A 21,476-nucleotide genomic window follows, 5' to 3' on the forward strand; every position below is an offset into this window, starting at 1 on the left:
GAGGGTGATGGGCGGCTGGCGGTCAGGGTGATGGGCGGCTGGCGGTCAGGGTGATGGGCGGCTGGCGGTCAGAGTGATGGGCGCTTGGCGGTCAGGGTGATGGGCGGCTGGCGGTCTGGGTGATGGGCGGCTGGCGGTCTGGGTGATGGCCGTGGTGCCAAAACCCTATTCTTGCCAGGCTCTTTTTCTAACACTCTGGTTGGTGGCCTCATTCAGTGCTTCATTCTCCCCAGGTCTGCTCTTATCCCAGGGACTTCGAGGTGTTCCGGATCTACCACTCAGCTTATCACCGTAGAATTTCTGATTGGCTGAGCGCTGCAGCCCAGCGTAATCTGGAGACCAATGACATTTACTTCATTCTAGACTGGAACAGTAACATCTACTGCAGGTCAGTCCTAGGACAGGGAGGAGATGTTGCACAAGCTGGGGAATGGCCACGTTTAGGGGTGTGATAAAGGTGATGCTGACAGTGACCTTTCTCACCAGGGATGTCCTGTCCAGGCCAGAGATATCTTCTCTCATCAACCCTTCTGACCTGGAGCCACTACTGAGCAGTGAGACGCGGAAGATGCTGGAGCAGCAATATGTCAGCTTAGTACAGGTAGGTAGGGATGAATGCACCCTTGTGATGTCTGATGCTTCTAGTAGATATGTCTTCTCCCGTCCACCACCCACAATTCTCTGCATTTTAGCAACGAGCGTCCCAGAGATTAGAGGAAGAATTAAAATTGGAACAAGAGCGCTGGAAACAGGAATTTAAGAATGATGATCTATCAAACTTCAGTGGAAGAGTGATTCAGGTAACAGAACTACGTATCGCCCCGTATTCTGGAGGAGGTGTCCCTGTAGCTGCCGTTCCAAAAAGATGGGATCGTTATAGGAAGATAAAAATTGTGGATGGTCTGTCCCAACTCCATCATACGCAAATATTTATCGCATATAAAACCCTTTATGAGGTCTAAGAACACTGTACGCTAATTATGTATGGAGTACCGTAAGGGTACGCAAGTTGCGTAACAATCGCTTAGCCGTAGTCGAGACGCTCAAGCGTCACGTTCGCTCACGGCCAAGAGATCACAGGCAGGCACGCTATTGGCTGCCGTCTAACGTAATGATTCGCTATAGCGTAGCGGACGCTCGGGACCACGAGGAGATCACCAGCGGCGCTGACGCTCACAATGTTAAACCTTTATATCTAAACCATAAACCGTATATTGGCCCTCATTCCGAGTTGTTCGCTCGCAAGGCGAATGTAGCAGAGTTACACACGCTAAGCCGCCGCCTACTGGGAGTGAATCTTAGCTTCTTAAAATTGCGACCGACGTACGCGCAATATTGCGATTACAAACGAGTTAGCAGTTTCAGAGTAGCTCCAGACTTACTCTGCCTGTGCGATCATTTCAGTGCTTGTCGTTCCTGGTTGACGTCACAAACACACCCAGCGTTCGCCCAGGCACTCCCACCGTTTCCCCGGCCACTCCTGCGTTTTTTCCGGAAACGGTAGCGTTTTCATCCACACGCCCCTGAAACGCCGTGTATCCGCCCAGTAACACCCATTTCCTGTCAATCACATTACGATCGCCGGAGCGAAGAAAAAGCCGTGAGTAAAAATACTTTCTTCATAGTAAAGTTACTTGGCGCAGTCGCAGTGCGAACATTGCGCATGCGTACTAAGCGGATTTTCACTGCGATGCGATGAAAAATACCGAGCGAACAACTCGGAATGAGGGCCATTATGCAATAAAACCTTAGTGTAGTGATAGAGTGTAAATGCAACACAGTATAACCTTATTAACTCAAATGCTGTTCGAGCGTCACCGACGCTCTGAGAATACTAAACACTATAAGAAATACACAGATACCTGGGCTTAGGGTCCAACGCCTAATATATATATATTATGAATGATATACTTGCAAAAGAATTAACACAATACAAGTCATACACTACAATATAACATAGACTACCTAACCAGATAACTACACAGGAAATACAATACAATTATGTTTTAAGGGAAAATAAGAGAGAAAGAGGAGAAGAGAGAGAGAGAGAGAAATGGCTCACAATAACAGTAAGAACAATATGGTTGCGGAGAAACACTTACGCACAAGGGGAACGATCGCATGCGCCTCTGGACATCCAGCTCCCGATTTTCAGCAATGATAACCGTTGAAGAGTGAGTTGGATGTGATCGGCTTGTCTATTTATGCCCCACACACAATACAATTCAATGGTCCCTACAATCTCATTGTTCATTGGACACAGGAATTCGGCTTCGCATTATAACAAAAGGTCATAGGTTGATTCATACAGGTGGGCTGTGACGATTTCCAACAGCTCAGGTGGGTGGGATACTGGGTTTCCCGCCGCATGACTAAATAAGAGCAAATAATAGTAAATGGACATAAACTTCTTATGTCCATAACTATTCGCACGAGCGATTAATCCGCTCCAAACCAACACCGGAATATTGCTAATTAAATACTCTTCCGATGGGTACCAAACACCACTGTATGACCCCTGTTAGACCCTTCGTACAATACAAAGAGGGATCCCTCTGTCCAGGAACATGCTATATTAACTAAACTTTCAGAATCTATCAAAGGGACCATGATCTACAAAATACATTATATAGTTAAAATATGTAACGATTGAGTCGCACGCTACGATCACATAAACTCTACCGTAAATACGCATACCGTGCGCCTGCGGGTGCCCGCGACTGTGAGTATGCGCACGCACGGGAGAGCGTACGCATGCGCAGCGCGGACGTATATGAGGTGCAAATATGGCAGTGTGTATAGAGATATTTTTCTGACTTTGACAGAATGCCCCCATCATATACAGTGCCCCCATCCTTCCCCTCCCCTGTGTATGTCCCATCATATACAGTGCCCCCATCCTTCCCCTCCCTGCGTATACCCCCATCATATACAGTGCCCCCATCCTTCCCCTCCCCTGTGTATGCCCCCATCATATACAGTGCCCCCATCCTTCCCCTCCCTGCGTATACCCCCATCATATACAGTGCCCCCTTCCTTCCCCTCCCCTGTGTATGCCCCCATCATATACAGTGCCCCCATCCTTCCCCTCCCTGCGTATACCCCCATCATATACAGTGCCCCCATCCTTCCCCTCCCCTGTGTATGCCCCCATCATATACAGTGCCCCATCCTTCCCCTCCTCTGTGTATGCCCCCATCATATACAGTGCCCCCATCCTTCCCCTCCCCTGTGTATACCCCCATCATATACAGTGCCCCCATCCTTCCCCTCCCCTGTGTATGTCCCATCATATACAGTGCCCCCATCCTTCCCCTCATCTGTGTATGCCCCCATCATATACAGTGCCCCCATCCTTCCCCTCCCCTGTGTATACCCCCATCATATACAGTGCCCCCATCCTTCCCCTCCCCTGTGTATGTCCCATCATATACAGTGCCCCCATCCTTCCCCTCCTCTGTGTATGCCCCCATCATATACAGTGCCCCCATCCTTCCCCTCCTCTGTGTATGCCCCCATCATACACAGTGCCCCCATCCTTCCCCTCCCCTGTGTATGCCCCCATCATATACAGTGCCCCCATCCTTCCCCTCTCCTGCGTATGCCCCATCATATACAGTGCCCCCATCCTTCCCCTCCCCTGTGTATGCGCCCATCATATACAGTGCCCCCATCCTTCCCCTCCCCTGTGTATGCGCCCATCATATACAGTGCCCCCATCCTTCCCCTCCCCTGTGTATACCCCCATCATATACAGTGCCCCCATCCTTCCCCTCCATGCGTGTGCCCCCATCATATACAGTGCCCCCATCCTTCCCCTCCCCTGCGTATGCCCCCACCATATACAGTGCCCCCATCCTTCCCCTCCTCTGTGTATGCCCCCATCATATACAGTGCCCCCATCCTTCCCCTCACCTGTGTATGTCCCCATCATATACAGTGCCCCCATCCTTCCCCTCCCTGTGTATGCCCCCATCATATACAGTGCCCCCATCCTTCCCCTCCTCTGTGTATGCCCCATCATATACAGTGCCCCCATCCTTCCCCTCCTCTGTGTATGCCCCCATCATATACAGTGCCCCATCCTTCCCCTCCTCTGTGTATGTCCCCATCATATACAGTGCCCCCATCCTTCCCCTCTCCTGTGTATGCCCCCATCATATACAGTGCCCCCATCCTTCCCCTCCCCTGTGTATGCCCCATCATATACAGTGCCCCATCCTTCCCCTCCTTTGTGTATGTCCCCATCATATACAGTGCCCCCATCCTTCCCCTCCCCTGTGTATGCCCCCATCATATACAGTGTCCCCATCCTTCCCCTCCTCTGTGTATGTCCCCATCATATACAGTGCCCCCATCCTTCCCCTCCCCTGTGTATGCCCCCATCATATACAGTGCCCCCATCCTTCCCCTCCCCTGTGTATGCCCCCTTCATATACAGTGCCCCCATCCTTCCCCTCCCCTGTGTATGCCCCCATCATATACAGTGCCCCCATCCTTCCCCTCCCCTGTGTATGCCCCATCATATACAGTGCCCCCATCCTTCCCCTCCCCTGTGTATGCCCCATCATATACAGTGCCTCATCCTTCCCCTCCCCTGTGTATGTCCCCATCATATACAGTGCCCCCATCCTTCCCCTCCCCTGTGTATACCCCATCATATACAGTGCCCCCATCCTTCCCCTCCCCTGTGTATGCCCCCATCATATACAGTGCCCCCATCCTTCCCCTCTCCTGCGTATGCCCCCATCATATACAGTGCCCCCATCCTTCCCCTCCCCTGCGTATGCCCCATCATATTCAGTGCCCCCATCCTTCCCCTCCCCTGTGTATGCCCCCATCATATACAGTGCCCCCATCCTTCCCCTCCCCTGTGTATGCCCCATCATATACAGTGCCCCCATCCTTCCCCTCCCCTGTGTATGTCCCCATCATATACAGTGCCCCCTTCCTTCCCCTCCCCTGCGTATGCCCCATCATATACAGTGCCCCCATCCTTCCCCTCCCCTGTGTATGTCCCCATCATATACAGTGCCCCCATCCTTCCCCTCTCCTGTGTATGCCCCCATCATATACAGTGCCCCCATCCTTCCCCTCCCCTGTGTATGCCCCATCATATACAGTGCCCCATCCTTCCCCTCCTTTGTGTATGTCCCCATCATATACAGTGCCCCCATCCTTCCCCTCCCCTGTGTATGCCCCCATCATATACAGTGTCCCCATCCTTCCCCTCCTCTGTGTATGTCCCCATCATATAAAGTGCCCCCATCCTTCCCCTCCCCTGTGTATGCCCCCATCATATACAGTGCCCCCATCCTTCCCCTCCCCTGTGTATGCCCCCTTCATATACAGTGCCCCCATCCTTCCCCTCCCCTGTGTATGCCCCCATCATATACAGTGCCCCCATCCTTCCCCTCCCCTGTGTATGCCCCCATCATATACAGTGCCCCATCCTTCCCCTCCCCTGTGTATGTCCCCATCATATACAGTGCCCCCATCCTTCCCCTCCCCTGTGTATACCCCATCATATACAGTGCCCCCATCCTTCCCCTCCCCTGTGTATGCCCCCATCATATACAGTGCCCCCATCCTTCCCCTCTCCTGTGTATGCCCCCATCATATACAGTGCCCCCATCCTTCCCCTCCCCTGCGTATGCCCCATCATATACAGTGCCCCCATCCTTCCCCTCCCCTGTGTATGCCCCCATCATATACAGTGCCCCCATCCTTCCCCTCCCCTGTGTATGCCCCATCATATACAGTGCCCCCATCCTTCCCCTCCCCTGTGTATGTCCCCATCATATACAGTGCCCCCATCCTTCCCCTCCCCTGCGTATACCCCATCATATACAGTGCCCCCATCCTTCCCCTCCCCTGCGTATGCCCCCACCATATACAGTGCCCCCATCTTTCCCCTCCCCTGCGTATGCCCCCATCATATACAGTGCCCCCATCCTTCCCCTCCCCTGCGTATGTCCCCATCATATACAGTGCCCCCATCCTTCCCCTCCCCTGCGTATACCCCATCATATACAGTGCCCCCATCCTTCCCCTCCCCTGCGTATGCCCCCATCATATACAGTGCCCCCATCCTTCCCCTCCCCTGTGTATGTCCCCATCATATACAGTGCCCCCATCCTTCCCCTCCTCTGCGTATGCCCCATCATATACAGTGCCCCCATCCTTCCCCTCCCTGCGTATGCCCCATCATATACAGTGCCCCCATCCTTCCCCTCCCTGCGTATGCCCCATCATATACATTGCCCCCATCCTTCCCCTCCCTGCGTATGCCCCATCATATACAGTGCCCCCATCCTTCCCCTCCCTGCGTATGCCCCATCATATACAGTGCCCTCATCCTTCCCTTCCCTGCGTATGCCCCATCATATACAGTGCCCCCATCCTTCCCCTCCCTGCGTATGCCCCACCATATACAGTGCCCCCATCCTTCCCCTCCTCTGTGTATGCCCCCATCATATACAGTGCCCCCATCCTTCCCCTCCTCTGTGTATGCCCCCATCATACACAGTGCCCCCATCCTTCCCCTCCCCTGTGTATGCCCCCATCATATACAGTGCCCCCATCCTTCCCCTCTCCTGCGTATGCCCCATCATATACAGTGCCCCCATCCTTCCCCTCCCCTGTGTATGCGCCCATCATATACAGTGCCCCCATCCTTCCCCTCCCCTGTGTATGCGCCCATCATATACAGTGCCCCCATCCTTCCCCTCCCCTGTGTATACCCCCATCATATACAGTGCCCCCATCCTTCCCCTCCATGCGTGTGCCCCCATCATATACAGTGTCCCCATCCTTCCCCTCCCCTGCGTATGCCCCCACCATATACAGTGCCCCCATCCTTCCCCTCCTCTGTGTATGCCCCCATCATATACAGTGCCCCCATCCTTCCCCTCCCTGTGTATGCCCCCATCATATACAGTGCCCCCATCCTTCTTCTCCTCTGTGTATGCCCCATCATATACAGTGCCCCCATCCTTCCCCTCCTCTGTGTATGCCCCCATCATATACAGTGCCCCATCCTTCCCCTCCTCTGTGTATGTCCCCATCATATACAGTGCCCCCATCCTTCCCCTCTCCTGTGTATGCCCCCATCATATACAGTGCCCCCATCCTTCTCCTCCCCTGTGTATGCCCCATCATATACAGTGCCCCATCCTTCCCCTCCTTTGTGTATGTCCCCATCATATACAGTGCCCCCATCCTTCCCCTCCCCTGTGTATGCCCCCATCATATACAGTGTCCCCATCCTTCCCCTCCTCTGTGTATGTCCCCATCATATACAGTGCCCCCATCCTTCCCCTCCCCTGTGTATGCCCCCATCATATACAGTGCCCCCATCCTTCCCCTCCCCTGTGTATGCCCCCTTCATGTACAGTGCCCCCATCCTTCCCCTCCCCTGTGTATGCCCCCATCATATACAGTGCCCCCATCCTTCCCCTCCCCTGTGTATGCCCCCATCATATACAGTGCCCCATCCTTCCCCTCCCCTGTGTATGTCCCCATCATATACAGTGCCCCCATCCTTCCCCTCCCCTGTGTATGTCCCCATCATATACAGTGCCCCCATCCTTCCCCTCCCCTGTGTATACCCCATCATATACAGTGCCCCCATCCTTCCCCTCCCCTGTGTATGCCCCCATCATATACAGTGCCCCCATCCTTCCCCTCTCCTGTGTATGCCCCCATCATATACAGTGCCCCCATCCTTCCCCTCCCCTGCGTATGCCCCATCATATACAGTGCCCCCATCCTTCCCCTCCCCTGTGTATGCCCCCATCATATACAGTGCCCCCATCCTTCCCCTCCCCTGTGTATGCCCCCATCATATACAGTGCCCCCATCCTTCCCCTCCCCTGTGTATGTCCCCATCATATACAGTGCCCCCATCCTTCCCCTCCCCTGCGTATACCCCATCATATACAGTGCCCCCATCCTTCCCCTCCCCTGCGTATGCCCCCACCATATACAGTGCCCCCATCCTTCCCCTCCCCTGCGTATGCCCCCATCATATACAGTGCCCCCATCCTTCCCCTCCCCTGCGTATGTCCCCATCATATACAGTGCCCCCATCCTTCCCCTCCCCTGCGTATACCCCATCATATACAGTGCCCCCATCCTTCCCCTCCCCTGTGTATGCCCCCATCATATACAGTGCCCCCATCCTTCCCCTCCCCTGTGTATGTCCCCATCATATACAGTGCCCCCATCCTTCCCCTCCTCTGCGTATGCCCCATCATATACAGTGCCCCCATCCTTCCCCTCCCTGCGTATGCCCCATCATATACAGTGCCCCCATCCTTCCCCTCCCTGCGTATGCCCCCATCATATACAGTGCCCCCATCCTTCCCCTCCCCTGCGTATGCCCCCATCATATACAGTGCCCCCATCCTTCCCCTCCCTGCGTATGCCCCATCATATACAGTGCCCTCATCCTTCCCTTCCCTGCGTATGCCCCATCATATACAGTGCCCCCATCCTTCCCCTCCCTGCGTATGCCCCACCATATACAGTGCCCCCATCCTTCCCCTCCTCTGTGTATGCCCCCATCATATACAGTGCCCCCATCCTTCCCCTCCTCTGTGTATGCCCCCATCATACACAGTGCCCCCATCCTTCCCCTCCTCTGTGTATGCCCCCATCATACACAGTGCCCCCATCCTTCCCCTCCCCTGTGTATGCCCCCATCATATACAGTGCCCCCATCCTTCCCCTCCTCTGCGTATGCCCCATCATATACAGTGCCCCCATCCTTCCCCTCCATGCGTATGTCCCCATCATATACAGTGCCCCCATCCTTCCCCTCTCCTGTGTATGTCCCCATCATATACAGTGCCCCCATCCTTCCCCTCTCCTGTGTATGCCCCCATCATATACAGTGCCCCCATCCTTCCCCTCCTCTGCGTATGCCCCCATCATATACAGTGCCCCCATCCTTCCCCTCCCCTGCGTATGTCCCCATCATATACAGTGCCCCCATCCTTCCCCTCCCCTGTGTATGCCCCCATCATATACAGTGCCCCATCCTTCCCCTCCTCTGCGTATGCCCCATCATATACAGTGCCCCCTTCCTTCCCCTCCCCTGCGTATGCCCCATCATATACAGTGCCCCCATCCTTCCCCTCCCCTGTGTATGTCCCCATCATATACAGTGCCCCCATCCTTCCCCTCCCCTGTGTATGTCCCATCATATACAGTGCCCCCATCCTTCCCCTCCTCTGTGTATACCCCCATCATATACAGTGCCCCCATCCTTCCCCTCCCTGTGTATGTCCCCATCATATACAGTGCCCCCATCCTTCCCCTCCCCTGTGTATGCCCCCATCATATACAGTGCCCCCATCCTTCCCCTCCCCTGTGTATTCCCCCATCATATACAGTGCCCCCATCCTTCCCCTCTCCTGTGTATGCCCCCATCATTATCAGTGCCCCCATCCTTCCCCTCCCCTGTGTATGCCCCCATCATATACAGTGCCCCCATCCTTCCCCTCCTCTGTGTATGCCCCCATCATATACAGTGCCCCATCCTTCCCCTCCTCTGTGTATGTCCCCATCATATACAGTGCCCCCATCCTTCCCCTCTCCTGTGTATGCCCCCATCATATACAGTGCCCCCATCCTTCTCCTCCCCTGTGTATGCCCCATCATACACAGTGCCCCATCCTTCCCCTCCTTTGTGTATGTCCCCATCATATACAGTGCCCCCATCCTTCCCCTCCCCTGTGTATGCCCCCATCATATACAGTGTCCCCATCCTTCCCCTCCTCTGTGTATGTCCCCATCATATACAGTGCCCCCATCCTTCCCCTCCCCTGTGTATGCCCCCATCATATACAGTGCCCCCATCCTTCCCCTCCCCTGTGTATGCCCCCTTCATGTACAGTGCCCCCATCCTTCCCCTCCCCTGTGTATGCCCCCATCATATACAGTGCCCCCATCCTTCCCCTCCCCTGTGTATGCCCCCATCATATACAGTGCCCCATCCTTCCCCTCCCCTGTGTATGTCCCCATCATATACAGTGCCCCCATCCTTCCCCTCCCCTGTGTATGTCCCCATCATATACAGTGCCCCCATCCTTCCCCTCCCCTGTGTATACCCCATCATATACAGTGCCCCCATCCTTCCCCTCCCCTGTGTATGCCCCCATCATATACAGTGCCCCCATCCTTCCCCTCTCCTGTGTATGCCCCCATCATATACAGTGCCCCCATCCTTCCCCTCCCCTGCGTATGCCCCATCATATACAGTGCCCCCATCCTTCCCCTCCCCTGTGTATGCCCCCATCATATACAGCGCCCCCATCCTTCCCCTCCCCTGTGTATGCCCCATCATATACAGTGCCCCCATCCTTCCCCCTCCCCTGTGTATGTCCCCATCATATACAGTGCCCCCATCCTTCCCCTCCCCTGCGTATACCCCATCATATACAGTGCCCCCATCCTTCCCCTCCCCTGCGTATGCCCCCACCATATACAGTGCCCCCATCTTTCCCCTCCCCTGCGTATGCCCCCATCATATACAGTGCCCCCATCCTTCCCCTCCCCTGCGTATGTCCCCATCATATGCAGTGCCCCCATCCTTCCCCTCCCCTGCGTATACCCCATCATATACAGTGCCCCCATCCTTCCCCTCCCCTGTGTATGCCCCCATCATATACAGTGCCCCCATCCTTCCCCTCCCCTGTGTATGTCCCCATCATATACAGTGCCCCCATCCTTCCCCTCCCCTGCGTATGCCCCCACCATATACAGTGCCCCCATCCTTCCCCTCCCCTGCGTATGCCCCCACCATATACAGTGCCCCCATCCTTCCCCTCCCCTGCGTATGCCCCCATCATATACAGTGCCCCATCCTTCCCCTCCCCTGTGTATGTCCCCATCATATACAGTGCCCCCATCCTTCCCCTCTCCTGTGTATGTCCCCATCATATACAGTGCCCCCATCCTTCCCCTCCCCTGTGTATGCCCCCATCATATACAGTGCCCCATCCTTCCCGTCCTCTGCGTATGCCCCATCATATACAGTGCCCCCTTCCTTCCCCTCCCCTGCGTATGCCCCATCATATACAGTGCCCCCATCCTTCCCCTCCCCTGTGTATGTCCCCATCATATACAGTGCCCCCATCCTTCCCCTCCCCTGTGTATGTCCCATCATATACAGTGCCCCCATCCTTCCCCTCCTCTGTGTATACCCCCATCATATACAGTGCCCCCATCCTTCCCCTCCCTGTGTATGTCCCCATCATATACAGTGCCCCCATCCTTCCCCTCCCCTGTGTATGCCCCCATCATATACAGTGCCCCCATCCTTCCCCTCCCCTGTGTATGTCCCATCATATACAGTGCCCCCATCCTTCCCCTCCCTGCGTATGCCCCATCATATACAGTGCCCCCATCCTTCCCCTCCCTGCGTATGCCCCATCATATACAGTGCCCCCATCCTTCCCCTCCCTGCGTATGCCCCATCATATACAGTGCCCTCATCCTTCCCTTCCCTGCGTATGCCCCATCATATACAGTGCCCCCATCCTTCCCCTCCCTGCGTATGCCCCATCATATACAGTGCCCCCATCCTTCCCCTCCCTGCGTATGCCCCATCATATACAGTGCCCCCATCCTTCCCCTCCCTGCGTATGCCCCACCATATACAGTGCCCCCATCCTTCCCCTCCCTGCGTATGCCCCACCATATACAGTGCCCCCATCCTTCCCCTCCTCTGTGTATGCCCCCATCATATACAGTGCCCCCATCCTTCCCCTCCTCTGTGTATGCCCCCATCATACACAGTGCCCCCATCCTTCCCCTCCCCTGTGTATGCCCCCATCATATATAGTGCCCCCATCCTTCCCCTCTCCTGCGTATGCCCCATCATATACAGTGCCCCCATCCTTCCCCTCCCCTGCGTATGCCCCCATCATATACAGTGCCCCCATCCTTCCCCTCACCTGTGTATGTCCCCATCATATACAGTGCCCCCATCCTTCCCCTCCCTGTGTATTCCCCCATCATATACAGTGCCCCCATCCTTCCCCTCCTCTGTGTATGCCCCATCATATACAGTGCCCCCATCCTTCCCCTCCTCTGTGTATGCCCCCATCATATACAGTGCCCCATCCTTCCCCTCCTCTGTGTATGTCCCCATCATATACAGTGCCCCCATCCTTCCCCTCTCCTGTGTATGCCCCCATCATATACAGTGCCCCCATCCTTCCCCTCCCCTGTGTATGTCCCCATCATATACAGTGCCCCCATCCTTCCCCTCCCCTGTGTATGCCCCCATCATATACAGTGCCCCATGCTTCCCCTCCTCTGCGTATGCCCCATCATATACAGTGCCCCCTTCCTTCCCCTCCCCTGCGTATGCCCCATCATATACAGTGCCCCCATCCTTCCCCTCCCCTGTGTATGTCCCCATCATATACAGTGCCCCCATCCTTCCCCTCCCCTGTGTATGCCCCCATCATATACAGTGCCTCCATCCTTCCCCTCCCCTGTGTTATGCCCCCATCATATACAGTGCCCCCATCCTTCCCCTCCCCTGTGTATGCCCCCACCATATACAGTGCCCCCATCCTTCCCCTCCCTGCGTATACCCCCATCATATACAGTGCCCCCATCCTTCCCCTCCCCTGTGTATGCCCCCATCATATACAGTGCCCCCATCCTTTCCCTCCCCTGTGTATGTCCCCATCATATACAGTGCCCCCATCCTTCCCCTCCCCTGCGTATGCCCCCACCATATACAGTGCCCCCATCCTTCCCCTCCCCTGCGTATGCCCCCACCATATACAGTGCCCCCATCCTTCCCCTCCCCTGCGTATGCCCCCATCATATACAGTGCCCCCACCCTTCCCCTCCTCTGCGTATGCCCCCATCATATACAGTGCCCCCATCCTTCCCCTCCCCTGCGTATACCCCATCATATACAGTGCCCCCATCCTTCCCCTCCCCAGCGTATACCCCATCATATACAGTGCCCCCATCCTTCCCCTCCCCTGTGTATGTCCCCATCATATACAGTGCCCCCATCCTTCCCCTCCCCTGTGTATGCCCCCATCATATACAGTGCCCCCTTCCTTCCCCTCCTCTGCGTATGCCCCATCATATACAGTGCCCCCTTCCTTCCCCTCCCCTGCGTATGCCCCATCATATACAGTGCCCCCATCCTTCCCCTCCCCTGTGTATGTCCCCATCATATACAGTGCCCCCATCCTTCCCCTCCCCTGCGTATGCCCCCATCATATACAGTGCCCCCATCCTTCCCCTCCCCTGCGTATACCCCATCATATACAGTGCCCCCATCCTTCCCCTCCCCTGCGTATGCCCCCACCATATACAGTGCCCCCACCCTTCCCCTCCCCTGCGTATGCCCCCACCATATACAGTGCCCCCACCCTTCCCCTCCCCTGCGTATGCCCCCATCATATACAGTGCCCCCATCCTTCCCCTCCCCTGCGTATGCCCCCATCATATACAGTGCCCCCATCCTTCCCCTCCCCTGTGTATGTCCCCATCATATACAGTGCCCCCATCCTTCCCCTCCCCTGCGTATGCCCCCACCATATACAGTTCCCCCATCCTTCCCCTCCCCTGCGTATGCCCCCACCATATACAGTGCCCCCATCCTTCCCCTCCCCTGCGTATGCCCCCATCATATACAGTGCCCCCATCCTTCCCCTCCCCTGCGTATACCCCATCATATACAGTGCCCCCATCCTTCCCCTCCCCAGCGTATACCCCATCATATACAGTGCCCCCATCCTTCCCCTCCCCTGTGTATGTCCCCATCATATACAGTGCCCCCATCCTTCCCCTCTCCTGTGTATGCCCCCATCATATACAGTGCCCCCATCCTTCCCCTCCCCTGCGTATGTCCCCATCATATACAGTGCCCCCATCCTTCCCCTCCCCTGCGTATGTCCCCATCATATACAGTGCCCCCATCCTTCCCCTCCCCTGCGTATGCCCCCACCATATACAGTGCCCCCATCCTTCCCCTCCCCTGCGTATGCCCCCACCATATACAGTGCCCCCATCCTTCCCCTCCCCTGCGTATGCCCCCATCATATACAGTGCCCCCACCCTTCCCCTCCCCTGCGTATGCCCCCATCATATACAGTGCCCCCATCCTTCCCCTCCCCTGCGTATGCCCCCACCATATACAGTGCCCCCATCCTTCCCCTCCCCTGCGTATGCCCCCACCATATACAGTGCCCCCATCCTTCCCCTCCCCTGTGTATGCCCCCATCATATACAGTGCCCCCATCCTTCCCCTCTCCTGTGTATGTCCCCATCATATACAGTGCCCCCATCCTTCCCCTCTCCTGTGTATGTCCCCATCATATACAGTGCCCCCATCCTTCCCCTCTCCTGTGTATGCCCCCATCATATACAGTGCCCCCATCCTTCCCCTCCTCTGCGTATGCCCCCATCATATACAGTGCCCCCATCCTTCCCCTCCCCTGTGTATGCCCCCATCATATACAGTGCTCCCATCCTTCCCCTCCCCTGAGTATGTCCCCATCATATACAGTGCCCCCCATCCTTCCCCTCCCCTGTGTATGCCCCCATCATATACAGTGCCCCCATCCTTCCCCTCCCCTGTGTATGCCCCATCATATACAGTGCCCCATCCTTCCCCTCCTCTGTGTATGTCCCCATCATATACAGTGCCCCCATCCTTCCCCTCCCCTGTGTATGCCCCCATCATATACAGTGCCCCCATCCTTCCCCTCCTCTGTGTATGCCCCCATCATATACAGTGCCCCCATCCTTCCCCTCCCCTGTGTATGCCCCCATCATATACAGTGCCCCCATCCTTCCCCTCCCCTGTGTATGCCCCCATCATATACAGTGCCCCCATCCTTCCCCTCCCCTGCGTATGCCCACATCATATACAGTGCTCCTATCCTTCCCCTCCCCTGCGTATGCCCACATCATATACAGTGCCCCCATCCTTCCCCTCCCCTGCGTATGCCCCCATCATATACAGTGCTCCCATCCTTCCCCTCCCCTGCGTATGCCCCCATCATATACAGTGCCCCCATCCTTCCCCTCCCCTGTGTATGCCCCCATCATATACAGTGCTCCCATCCTTCCCCTCCCCTGTGTATGTCCCCATCATATACAGTGCCCCCATCCTTCCCCTCCCCTGTGTATGCCCCCACCATATACAGTGCCCCCATCCTTCCCCTCCCCTGCGTATGCCACCATCATATACAGTGCCCCCACCCTTCCCCTCCCCTGCGTATGCCCCCATCATATACAGTGCCCCCATCCTTCCCCTCCCCTGCGTATGCCCCCATCATATACAGTGCCCCCATCCTTCCCCTCCCCTGTGTATGTCCCATCATATACAGTGCCCCCATCCTTCCCCTCCTTTGTGTATGCCCCCATCATATACAGTGCCCCCATCCTTCCCCTCCCCTGTGTATACCCCCATCATATACAGTGCCCCCATCCTTCCCCTCCCCTGTGTATACCCCCATCATATACAGTGCCCCCATCCTTCCCCTCCCCTGTGTATGTCCCCATCATATACAGTGCCCCCATCCTTCCCCTCCCCTGTGTATGCCCCCATCATATACAGTGCCCCCATCCTTCCCCTCCCCTGTGTATTCCCCCATCATATACAGTGCCCCCATCCTTCCCCTCTCCTATGTATGCCCCCATCATATACAGTGCCCCCATCCTTCCCCTCCCCTGTGTATGCCCCATCATATACAGTGCCCCATCCTTCCCCTCCTCTGTGTATGTCCCCATCATATACAGTGCCCCCATCCTTCCCCTCCCCTGTGTATGCCCCCATCATATACAGTGCCCCCATCCTTCCCCTCCTCTGTGTATGTCCCCATCATATACAGTGCCCCCATCCTTCCCCTCCCCTGTGTATGCCCCCATCATATACAGTGCCCCCATCCTTCCCCTCCCCTGTGTATGCCCCCATCATATACTGTGCCCCCATCCTTCCCCTCCTCTGTGTATGCCCCCATCATATACAGTGCCCCCATCCTTCCCCTCCCCTGTGTATGCCCCCATCATATACAGTGCCCCATCCTTCCCCTCCTCTGCGTATGCCCCCATCATATACAGTGCCCCCATCCTTCCCCTCCCCTGCGTATGTCCCCATCATATACAGTGCCCCCATCCTTCCCCTCCTTTGTGTATGTCCCCATCATATACAGTGCCCCCATCCTTCCCCTCCCCTGTGTATGCCCCCATCATATACAGTGCCCCATCCTTCCCCTCCTCTGCGTATGCCCCATCATATACAGTGCCCCCTTCCTTCCCCTCCCCTGCGTATGCCCCATCATATACAGTGCCCCCATCCTTCCCCTCCCCTGTGTATGTCCCCATCATATACAGTGCCCCCATCCTTCCCCTCCCCTGTGTATGCCCCCATCATATACAGTGCCTCCATCCTTCCCCTCCCCTGCGTATGCCCCCACCATATACAGTGCCCCCATCCTTCCCCTCCCTGCGTATACCCCCATCATATACAGTGCCCCCATCCTTCCCCTCCCCTGTGTATGCCCCCATCATATACAGTGCCCCCATCCTTCCCCTCCCCTGTGTATGTCCCCATCATATACAGTGCCCCCATCCTTCCCCTCCCCTGTGTATGTCCCCATCATATACAGTGCCCCCATCCTTCCCCTCCCCTGTGTATGCCCCCATCATATACAGTGCCTCCATCCTTCCCCTCCCCTGTGTATGCCCCCATCATATACAGTGCCTCCATCCTTCCCCTCCCTGCGTATACCCCCATCATATACAGTGCCCCCATCCTTCCCCTCCCCTGTGTATGCCCCCATCATATACAGTGCCCCCATCCTTCCCCTCCCCTGTGTATGTCCCCATCATATACAGTGCCCCCATCCTTCCCCTCCCCTGTGTATGCCCCCATCATAAACAGTGCCCCCATCCTTCCCCTCCCCTGTGTATGCCCCCATCATATACAGTGCCCCCATCCTTCCCCTCCCCTGTGTATGCCCCCATCATATACAGTGCCCCCATCCTTCCCCTCTCCTGTGTATGTCCCCATCATATACAGTGCCCCCATCCTTCCCCTCTCCTGTGTATGCCCCCATCATATACAGTGCCCCATCCTTCCCCTCCTCTGCGTATGCCCCCATCATATACAGTGCCCCCATCCTTCCCCTCCTCTGCGTATGCCCCCATCATATACAGTGCCCCATCCTTCCCCTCCTCTGCGTATGCCCCCATCATATACAGTGCCCCCATCCTTCCCCTCCCCTGTGTATGTATGTCCCCATCATATACAGTGCCCCCATCCTTCCCCTCCCCTGCGTATACCCCATCATATACAGTGCCCCCATCCTTCCCCTCCCCTGCGTATGCCCCCATCATTTACAGTGCCCCATCCTTCCCCTCCTCTGCGTATGCCCCATCATATACAGTGCCCCCTTCCTTCCCCTCCCCTGCGTATGCCCCATCATATACAGTGCCCCCATCCTTCCCCTCCCCTGCGTATGTCCCCATCATATACAGTGCCCCCATCCTTCCCCTCCCCTGCGTATGCCCCCATCATATACAGTGCCTCCATCCTTCCCCTCCCCTGTGTATGCCCCCATCATATACAGTGCCTCCATCCTTCCCCTCCCCTGTGTATGCCCCCACCATATACAGTGCCCCCATCCTTCCCCTCCCTGCGTATACCCCCACCATATACAGTGCCCCCATCCTTCCCCTCCCCTGTGTATGCCCCCATCATATACAGTGCCCCCATCCTTCCCCTCCCCTGTGTATGTCCCCATCATATACAGTGCCCCCATCCTTCCCCTCCCCTGCGTATGCCCCCACCATATACAGTGCCCCCATCCTTCCCCTCCCCTGCGTATGCCCCCACCATATACAGTGCCCCCATCCTTCCCCTCCCCTGCGTATGCCCCCATCATATACAGTGCCCCCATCCTTCCCCTCTCCTGTGTATGTCCCCATCATATACAGTGCCCCCATCCTTCCCCTCTCCTGTGTATGCCCCCATCATATACAGTGCCCCATCCTTCCCCTCCCCTGCGTATGCCCCCACCATATACAGTGCCCCCATCCTTCCCCTCCCCTGCGTATGCCCCCATCATATACAGTGCCCTTATCCTTCCCCTCCCCTGCGTATGCCCCCATCATATACAGTGCCTCCATCCTTCCCCTCCCCTGTGTATGCCCCCATCATATACAGTGCCCCCATCCTTCCCCTCCCTGCGTATATCCCCATCATATACAGTGCCCCCATCCTTCCCCTCCCCTGCGTATGCCCCCATCATATACAGTGCCCCCATCCTTCCCCTCCCCTGCGTATACCCCATCATATACAGTGCCCCCATCCTTCCCCTCCCCTGCGTATACCCCATCATATACAGTGCCCCCATCCTTCCCCTCCCCTGCGTATGCCCCCACCATATACAGTGCCCCCATCCTTCCCCTCCCCTGCGTATGCCCCCACCATATACAGTGCACCCATCCTTCCCCTCCCCTGCGTATGCCCCCATCATATACAGTGCCCCCATCCTTCCCCTCCCCTGTGTATGCCCCCATCATATACAGTGCCCCCATCCTTCCCCTCTCCTGTGTATGTCCCCATCATATACAGTGCCCCCATCCTTCCCCTCTCCTGTGTATGCCCCCATCATATACAGTGCCCCATCCTTCCCCTCCTCTGCGTATGCCCCCATCATATACAGTGCCCCCATCCTTCCCCTCCCCTGTGTATGTCCCCATCATATACAGTGCCCCCATCCTTCCCCTCCCCTGTGTATGCCCCCATCATATACAGTGCCCCATCCTTCCCCTCCTCTGCGTATGCCCCATCATATACAGTGCCCCCATCCTTCCCCTCCCCTGCGTATGCCCCATCATATACAGTGCCCCCATCCTTCCCCTCCCCTGTGTATGTCCCCATCATATACAGTGCCCCCATCATATACAGTGCCTCCATCCTTCTCCTCCCCTGTGTATGCCCCCACCATATACAGTGCCCCCATCCTTCCCCTCCCTGCGTATACCCCCATCATATACAGTGCCCCCATCCTTCCCCTCCCCTGTGTATGCCCCCATCATATACAGTGCCCCCATCCTTCCCCTCCCCTGTGTATGTCCCCATCATATACAGTGCCCCCATCCTTCCCCTCCCCTGCGTATGCCCCCATCATATACAGTGCCCCCATCCTTCCCCTCCCCTGCGTATGCCCCCATCATATACAGTGCCCCCATCCTTCCCCTCCCCTGCGTATGCCCCCATCATATACAGTGCCCTTATCCTTCCCCTCCCCTGTGTATGCCCCCATCATATACAGTGCCCCCATCCTTCCCCTCTACTGTGTATGTCCCCATCATATACAGTGCCCCCATCCTTCCCCTCCCCTGTGTATGCCCCCATCATATACAGTGCCCCATCCTTCCCCTCCCCTGCGTATGCCCCCATCATATACAGTGCCCCCATCCTTCCCCTCCCCTGCGTATGTCCCCATCATATACAGTGCCCCCATCCTTCCCCTCCCCTGTGTATGCCCCCATCATATACAGTGCCCCCATCCTTCCCCTCCCCTGTGTATGCCCCCATCATATACAGTGCCCCATCCTTCCCCTCCCCTGCGTATGCCCCCATCATATACAGTGCCCCCATCCTTCCCCTCCTCTGCGTATGCCCCCATCATATACAGTGCCCCCATCCTTCCCCTCCCCTGTGTATGCCCCCATCATATACAGTGCCCCCATCCTTCCCCTCTCCTGTGTATGTCCCCATCATATACAGTGCCCCCATCCTTCCCCTCTCCTGTGTATGCCCCCATCATATACAGTGCCCCATCCTTCCCCTCCTCTGCGTATGCCCCCATCATATACAGTGCCCCCATCCTTCCCCTCCCCTGTGTATGTCCCCATCATATACAGTGCCCCCATCCTTCCCCTCCCCTGTGTATGCCCCCATCATATACAGTGCCCCATCCTTCCCCTCCTCTGCGTATGCCCCATCATATACAGTGCCCCCATCCTTCCCCTCCCCTGCGTATGCCCCATCATATACAGTGCCCCATCCTTCCCCTCCCCTGCGTATGCCCCATCATATACAGTGCCCCCATCCTTCCCCTCCCCTGTGTATGCCCCCATCATATACAGTGCCTCCATCCTTCCCCTCCCCTGTGTATGCCCCCATCATATACAGTGCCTCCATCCTTCCCCTCCCCTGTGTATGCCCCATCATAATCAGTGCCCCCATCCTTCCCCTCCCCTGCGTATGCCCCCATTCTTACCCTCCCCTGTGTATGCCCCCATCATATACAGTGCCCCCATCCTTCCCCTCCTCTGTGTATGCCCCCATCATATACAGTGCCCCCATCCTACCCCTCCTCTGTGTATGCCCCCATCATATACAGTGCCCCCATCCTTCCCCTCCTCTGTGTATGCCCCCATCATATACAGTGCCCCCATCCTTCCCCTCCTCTGTGTATGCCCCCATCATATACAGTGCCCCCATCCTTCCCCTCCCCTGTGTATGCCCCCATCATATACAGTGCCCCCATCCTTCCCCTCCCCTGCGTATGCCCCCATCATATACAGTGCCCCCATCCTTCCCCTCCTCTGTGTATACCCCCATCATATACAGTGCCCCCATCCTTCCCCTCCCCTGTGTATGCCCCCATCATATACAGTGCCTCATCCTTCCCCTCCCCTGTGTATGCCCCATCATATACAGTGCCCCCATCCTTCTCCTCTTCTGCGTATGCCCCATCATATACAGTGCCCCCATCCTTCCCCTCCCCTGCGTATGCCCCCATCATATACAGTGCCCCATCCTTCCCCTCCTCTGCGTATGCCCCCATCATATACAGTGCCCCCATCCTTCCCCTCCCCTGCGTATGCCCCCATCATATACAGTGCCCCCATCCTTCCCCTCCTCTGTGTATGCCCCCATCATATACAGTGCCCCCATCCTTCCCCTCCCCTGTGTATGCCCCCATCATATACAGTGCCCCCATCCTTCCCCTCCTCTGCGTATGCCCCATTATATACAGTGCCTCCATCCTTCCCCTCCCCTGTGTATGTCCCCATCATATACAGTGCCCCCATCCTTCCCCTCCCCTGTGTATGCCCCCATCATATACAGTGCCCCCATTCTTCCCCTCCTCTGCGTATGCCCCCATCATATACAGTGCCCCCATCCTTCCCCTCCTCTGTGTATGCCCCCATCATATACAGTGCCCTTATCCTTCCCCTCCCCTGTGTATGCCCCCATCATATACAGTGCCCCCATCCTTCCCCTCCCCTGTGTATGCCCCCATCATATACAGTGCCCCCAACCTTCCCCTCCCCTGCGTATGCCCCCATCATATACAGTGCCCCCATCCTTCCCCTCCCCTGCGTATGCCCCCATCATATACAGTGCCCCCATCCTTTCCCTCCTCTGCGTATGCCCCCATCATATACAGTGCCCCCATCCTTCC

The 21,476-nt window shown here is 56.4% G+C and overlaps 1 protein-coding gene across 3 annotated transcripts in view; it reads left to right on the forward strand.

Annotated features, from left to right (window-relative positions):
• The window catches only part of EXOC3L2 (exocyst complex component 3 like 2), a 399,789-nt gene that overhangs the window by 279,807 nt on the left and 98,506 nt on the right, over window positions 1–21,476 (forward strand). For all 3 annotated transcript variants that reach the window (XM_063938456.1, XM_063938455.1, XM_063938457.1), the window contains exons 4-6: window positions 234–388; window positions 487–601; window positions 693–800. In XM_063938456.1, the coding sequence (XP_063794526.1) occupies window positions 234–388; window positions 487–601; window positions 693–800 (378 nt within the window). The remainder of the gene's footprint in view (window positions 1–233; window positions 389–486; window positions 602–692; window positions 801–21,476) is intronic.

The sequence above is a fragment of the Pseudophryne corroboree genome, chromosome 8 (genome assembly GCF_028390025.1).
Source record: "Pseudophryne corroboree isolate aPseCor3 chromosome 8, aPseCor3.hap2, whole genome shotgun sequence".
NCBI lineage: Eukaryota > Metazoa > Chordata > Amphibia > Anura > Myobatrachidae > Pseudophryne > Pseudophryne corroboree.